Raw genomic sequence first — 7,271 nt, forward strand, 5'->3', positions numbered from 1 at the left:
TCACCCGGGCGACAGAAAGAAAGAAAGGTGGTGGTGGTGGTGGGAGAAGAGAGAGAGGAGGGAAACATACAAGGAGACTTGGCTGATGCATCTCCGCGAGAGCATCCATTTCACGGCGATTACAGTTTGAAGTGGAGGAGACGGTGCGCATTTCTCTGAGAAAACACTGTCCCCCCCTCTCTCTCTCTCTCTCTTTTTTTTTTCCTCCTCTCCTCTCCTTTCCTTCCCAAGTCAGTTTCCTAGAGCGGCTGGCAGGGCGGAAAGACACTTTCGCCCCCTGCGTTTATCGACACGGACACTATTTCATAACAAGCCTGTTTACTTGGAGCAAAACCAGGGCGACCGCAGTTCCAGTCGGCTGCTGCTGCTGCTGCTGCTGCTGCTGCGTCTGGTTCGTGGAGTGGAATTTGCGGTCCGCAGCTTAAGACGCACACACAAAAAAAAACAGACGAAGAAGAAAAAAAAAGGAATTATCCTCAAGTTTTCCTGGAAGTTGCGCGGTTGATAGAAAGAAAACAACAAACATGGGAATTTGTGGCTATCTGGCAGTGCCTGGGAAATGCCTTGTCGTCCTCGGACTTAAATTGTTATTCCTTGTACCTGCAGGAGTTCCAGCCAGAAGCGGGGATTCAGTATTAAAGGACAACATCACCGTCAGACAGGGGGACAGCGCCGTCTTAAAGTAAGTCTCTTGTTTTCATTAATGCCAGCTCCTCCTCGTGCACCGCGGACTTCCACAAGCTCACGAGCCGCGCTCGCCAGGAGTTACTAAAGGTCAACGTAACCTAGATTTTTTGGGGGAAGAAAAAAAAAAAGAAGCCTGTTTTCATCGGGGCATCACAAGTGCTTGCACGCCTGACATGTGCAAGTTGGTGCTGTGCAAAACTCGGCGTTTAGTGTCTCCCGCTCATTGCCCTTGAATGTTATTGATGTGCTTGTTGGGGATGTACAGAGCTGAGATACTCAAATTCAGCATCAGGAGGAGGAGAGGAGGGGGGGTGGTTGAGTACCTATTGATTTGCGTGTGTGATACAAATGCAATTATCACTTTCATTTTCAGGGCTGTTGTTGTTTTTTTTTCTCGTTACACTCTGAGTTTTTTTTTTTTTTGGAAGGGAGGATGCACAGTACATCCTTTTTTTTCTTCCATCAGCTAACCCTTGGAGACAAATCTTTTTATTATATGGTATTTGTGCAGGGCCTTGTTGTGATTTACAGTGTCTCCTATCACACTTCACACACACATGACTACATATATATGCATGTATTGGTGTGCTGATTGTTCCTTAGTTGGCTGCAATTCTTTTGTATTAGAATAGAGCAGGTGTGCAGGTGAGGTAGGGATTCAGAATCCGAGTGGAAAGACGCCGGTAGGGCCCTACACACACACACACACACACACAAACACACTATTTATATCTGGAAATGCTACAGACATCATATGCAATACACTCACACGCGTCTGCATGTTGCCAGAAAAGTGCCTCGATTGTGGGATTTGTGCAGACATGTGACTGTGTGGTGATGTAGTCATATTGCCATGTTTATAAAAAAAAAAAAAAAAGAAAAGCTGTACCATAAGCTGTCAGAGCAGGGCAGTAGAGTTCAGCTGGCTCCAAGCTGGCTGAGATGGGAGGTATTTAGACAGGAATTATTGTATGCTCTGATGACTGTTGACACAGATGAGCAGCTGAACAGCACGGTGTTGCATCTTGGGTAGATGAGGTGGAAGGTGATCGTAGCTGAACCGCTTTCGCCGCAGAGATCTTTGCAAAGTTGCTCATCTTCTCCTTCCCCTCATCCCCTCCCCAGCTCAGTGTAGCCTCATCATGCTGCTAATCCTTGCTTCATTCTCAACCGTTACAAATGTGCGCTGGCCTCCGCTGATTAGTAGAACGTGTTAAGTAGCCTGTTGGTTTCAGTGAATCCATCCATTTCACTCCTCCTCGCCCTGGATGGCGACAGGCTCAGATCCACTCCTGGCTCCTTTGTCACGCCGATGTCGAGCCGCAAATAGTCGCCCGTGCAAGCAGACGTCAGGTTTCTTTCGGCTTTTGCCTCATATTCTTCCTTTTCTTGCCCCTAACCTATGCACCCCACAGCACAGGAGTCATCAAAGAACTTGGAGCTGCCATGACCCTGAGTTGAATCTTAAAAGGGAGAGGTGTAGAAAGTGGACTTGAAAACTGACAATACAGTTACCCGGGGCCTCCATGTGTTGCTCTGCAGTGTATCCAATACACTGCCCTTCAACAACAATGGACTGCTTCCCTGTCAGCGAGCTAGTCACTCCGTAATCCAGGAAGCCATGCTATCCACATGCATCGCTTTGAGCTCCTCTCCAAGCAGGAGGAACTGGATGGTGTTGAAAGGATCAGAAAAATTTATTCTCACCCTCCTTTCCAGCTTCTGCGGGTGGGAACAAGGCCTGTGGAGCCGGTATGTGATAGCATTGTCCACACATTTGACAGCTAACTGCTACATGCTTGAATCACCCCAAGGCTGACACTGTGAGCCCCCACTGTCCCGCCTGTGAGGAGCCACATCACACCAAATGGCAGTGATGCAAAGGCTTGGAAGGACAGTATGGAGGGGAGGGAGAGGGGGATCAGACACATGGAGGCGAGCCAGGACCAGGCAGCCTCGGGATTGGAGGCAGAAAAAAAAAAAGAGGAGGGCAGCTGAGAGGCTGACCTCTGATTTGACTGAAATAATAGGAAGAGTAAACAGGTTGGAAGTTTGCTCAGCGTGTTTTTATTTGACCGTTCTATGAATACAATTACAGCACTGATGCAGCTCATTTGTGTTATCACCTGGTTTTTCCCAAATAAATTACGTTTGGAAGCTGGATTTTTAACCACACAAACAGCCGTCTAATGCATGTATATAATATCGCAATTAATCACTAGTATTTGGAAGGCAGCCACGCGCGCAGCGTTTTCCCGGTGGGGGCACCATCACTTCAAGTTCCCCGCACAACAACTGTCCTAGCACCAGATACAAACAGCGATACGCAGGAGTCATTCCAACGTGACCCGGCGAGCTTTTCTATCTCACATCAGGAGTGAAAAATGGTGCTGTGAGCCCATTTCACAGCCGCTTGTCAAGGGTTAAATGCTTTTAGGACGGGGAAAGTACAACATCAATGCGATCCCGGCAATATGTTTTTAATGAACGATTGCTGCATCTGAGTGATTTCCTGTAGCTGGCAGAATTCCTAGGGGGTTATTTTGCTTCCAGAGGGCTGTATTATTAAGACAGTGAAGGGCAACACAAAGCAGTATCATTCTGACATAAAGAAAGCCACTGCCAACAGGAACTTAAGCAGATGTGAGCGGCGGAATAATTAGCATCATTCAACAAAGCTTTAGCAACAATAATTTAGCAGCTTTTTTTTTCTTCTTCTCAGAAATAGACATCAACAAAAAAATGAAACTCCCTCGGTGAGACACGCTCGAAGAAGAAAACACTGATGCCAAGTTTAAGTCGATAAATTATGCACATGTGATTGTGGGATTTTCAGGTACTCATAATTTCATTTATATCCACCAGAATCCTTTGTTAATGATGATTCTAATCGGCTGGACTGTTGCCAGACCAAACAATGCTGTAATAAATATGTGATGTGTGTGGATTTCAGTGAGTGACTGGTGGTGACAATTAAGCACCACGTTCTATCTCATAATGATAACATGTCAGGATCGCACCAATATTGATATTTTCAGTTGTGGCATCGCATCCCCTTCTGTGGGCTGAAAGAGGAGAGAAAATAAAATGAATTACCTCACAGGTCCACCAATATTATTAGTTTAATCGCTAACAATTGAGTATCAAATAGCTGTCCGGCATTGCTTTTTACCGGCTTGAAGGTTCTGTGTGTCCTGCACGACGCACCGTGAGCACATGTTGAGGAGCATTAGTCATCCTGTTTTCAGGCTAATGCACCTACCATGCCTTTAAATGCTAAGCCTGATAAAAAAGAGCATCCTGTAATGTGAAAGTACTTAAAGGAATAACGCAAGCAGGCGCCATTATCACCTTGCCAACTGTTATTTCATAGGGATGAACCACTCTGATCAACATTTTCATTTTTTTCTATTTATGTATTTATTCATTTGGAATCAAGAGGGTTGTTTTCTTTAAAAAAAAAAACTCGAATAAATGTGAAGAACACATGATTAAACCCAAAGCAGCGATCCACAGCAGTGAATGCCAGTATGAGGTCCTAAGGTGAGACTTCTTCAGATTCAGATTCGTTTTGTTGTCATTGTAACGAGTACAATGAAAAGCAAGGTGCAGGCCTTTCAGTGCAAGAACAAAAATATAAACACTTTGTAGAACAACTGTATTCAATATAAAAGAAACATATATATAAAACAAACAAAGACAGAACTATAATAATGAGTACAGTGGATATTGCACAGAGGTAGTGGTAGTTGTATGTTTGCAATATATTGCATTTATTATAATAAAGAGGCATCTGTGGCTCTGACAGCAGTTGGAAAGAAGCTGTTCTTCAGTCTATCAGTCCTGGTTCTATTTTGTCAGAAAGAATCATTTCAGTGAACATCATTTGATTGGCTTGATTTGCTTTATTTGTTGCTTCCATTTTCTCCCTCTTGGAAACGCCGTGCGCCTGCTGTCCTTGTCACCGCTAACTCCCGGGCTTGGCCTGTGGAGGGCTGCAGACACCTCTGTGACACATGGTGTCACCGACCGTTTATTCTCACTTGCAAGTGATAAGCTTCACTGGTAGAGAGAGCAAAAACACACTGGTGGTTCACACCCTCACCTCCAGCCCCAGACCACCCGGAGCCACTGGTGCCAACACAAGGACGCCGACCCCGGCTGGCTTCCGACCCCGTGTGGCTGGCTGTGTTCGTTAAAGTGTGCTGTGTCTTTGGCTCGTGCCTGGTTGTGTGGACCTGTAGCTTCACGTGGAGTAGGGGCAATACCGCTTCAAATTTGCTTGCAACCCAAGTTGAGCCGCTTCCGGGGAGCTATCTAGACATGAGGGGTCGTCCTTCCCTGTTTTTAATTACAGCGGATGACAGTGTACAGTAGACATAAATAGATCACACAGGACAGAGCTGCTGTCCCTGGTTAGCACAGTCAGTCTGCACCAGTCATGCCTGTTATTCCTCTGCTAGACAAAAAATTTCTTCATTCGGCTTTGGGTGACAGCGGACCAGCTTGCATTCTGTGAGGCACTGATCTAAGATCTGTCCAATGGCTGGCTGGAGAGTCGGCCGGTGATTCCCGTTTTCCCTATAACCATTGTCCTTAAGGAGAACACCACTCAAACATAATGGTATTCTGGCGGTCAATGAGGGGAATACACGAGGCTCTGTCACCGCTGCTCTGCTTCTGCTGCTGCTGATGTGGACACTTCCAAAAATATCAAGCGAGAGCTGCTGCTTTTCAGCTATTTCACTGACAGGCCCTTTGTAATACGGCTCCCTGCGGCCCTCCTCCCAGGTGAACAGATTAGCAGCAGAGATGGCTGAGGTGATGTGCGGCTGACCCTTTGGCGCGCTCTGTGTTTTTACCCTTGCAAGGCAGCGTGTGGAGAGCTTTGTGGCGGCCGATGGCAGGACCGAGTGAGCGAAGGTGCCGTCACCAAACCGACACCAAGAAGGTGTTGAGTTGAATTGCCTCTTGTGCCAGCAGGGAAATTTAATACCGTGTATGTGTTGCAGCTTTTTTTTTTTTCCTCATCTGGCTCTGTGTCGACTGATTTTTGGTAAACAGGCACGTATGATGGCAGGCTGATGCAGCAAATTCAGGGTCAGCACCTCTCCTGCAATCAGCTTCATTGTGAGGTGGAAGCCAGACATGCAGAGCAAACCCCTGAATGACATTTAACATGGCTGCATTAAAAGTCCGTCCACCTTATTTGCAGACTTTCCTGTTTGACCTCATTTTCTATTTGACCTCAGGCTTTTTCTCCACTGCTCAGACTCACATGTTGTGCCTCCTTTAACCGACAGCGATTAAGATTTTGGGGTAATTTCATCAGATTTTGTAGATTTAAGGTTGAGAATTTTGTTTAATAACACAGAATCAGTGTCGTATATTATAATAAGGCAGTCATTTGCTCTCAGATTTACAGTTTCGGTTGGAAACAAAATGTTTTGCTTTTTCCGATTTCGTTCTGGCCTGCTGGTCGACACAAATGTCTCTCACCCATAAGTTGTTGTTTATTTTGCCGTTATGGTGGTCTAGCTGCTACTGACTGGATTTGAAAATCTAGTTTTTTCATTCCAAAATTCCAAACAATGGCCTGAGGGTTTAAGGAGTTAACATGATCGCCAAAAAAATGAAAGACAATTCAAGCTGCAAACTGGAGGGCTGAAATGACAAATGCATTCGGCTGTCATCTTGTATGTGAAAGGCATTTTTTAAAAATCTGTTTCTGTTCTCCAGCATTACGATTTGCTGCTTGTCTGTATTCCCATAAGATGGATGGATGGATGGATGGATGTATTCCCATATTTGTATTGATTATGTTTGGGACTCTTGCTGTTACTATAAATGTAATAGGTCATTGTGATTCTCGTGGACTAATCGTAGCAACCGGACTTGCTTGAGTTCCTTGAAGACGTTCCACCTCTCATCCAAGAGGCTTTATCAGTTCTGACTGACGAGTTGGGAGTTCCAGATACTTCTATCCTTAAGGATCCATTAACACCTGAGTTTCAGTTGGGGGTTTGTTGCTCTTCCTCCTCGCTATGTGAGTCCTCGGGGTTCGTTAGGGTCCTTTGTGGCTAGGTGTGGATGTGGTTTCATCCTTCTGGCGGAAGATCTTAGGACTGAATTGTAAACAGGTGAGACCTCAGACCTCCACCTCTGCTGAGGGATGGTCTTCCCAGTTTGACATAGATGGCTTCCTTCACCCCTCTCTCAAACCATCTGGCCAAAATCTGTTGTCTTCAAATGAGTGTCCTTTGTCCTTAAACTCAACAAATACTGGACAAAAAACCAGGTGGAGCCTCTGACTGTGTAATAAGATGGAAGACTGCCAGTCTTCTACCGTGTTCGGTATCGTAGCGACCTGAGAGGACGTTTGCTCGACTACAGCCAGAGACCACTGTGGAGATTTAGCTTGCTTAACAGGCCACCATGACAGAGACAAGGACAGTATTCCTGTTCCAGAAGGGCTAATGAAATGAGGCCAATTTTGTGGTTTTTGTAAAGTGTCCACGGCTAAAAATGGCTCAGGCAGCTTATGGGAAAGTGTCCACTGTATTACGATTAATAGATTGCTAATT

The 7,271-nt window shown here is 45.6% G+C and overlaps 1 protein-coding gene across 1 annotated transcript in view; it reads left to right on the forward strand.

Moving 5' to 3' along the window:
• Positions 1-284: 284 nt before the first annotated feature.
• Positions 285-7,271, forward strand: part of opcml (opioid binding protein/cell adhesion molecule-like) — a 234,906-nt gene continuing 227,919 nt past the window's right edge. Inside the window, exon 1 of the mRNA XM_008294870.1 lies at positions 285-682. Coding sequence (XP_008293092.1) covers positions 525-682 — 158 coding nt within the window. The 5' untranslated portion in view covers positions 285-524. The remainder of the gene's footprint in view (positions 683-7,271) is intronic.

The sequence above is a fragment of the Stegastes partitus genome, unplaced genomic scaffold, assembly GCF_000690725.1.
Source record: "Stegastes partitus isolate 25-593 unplaced genomic scaffold, Stegastes_partitus-1.0.2 Scaffold1002, whole genome shotgun sequence".
Lineage (NCBI taxonomy): Eukaryota > Metazoa > Chordata > Actinopteri > Pomacentridae > Stegastes > Stegastes partitus.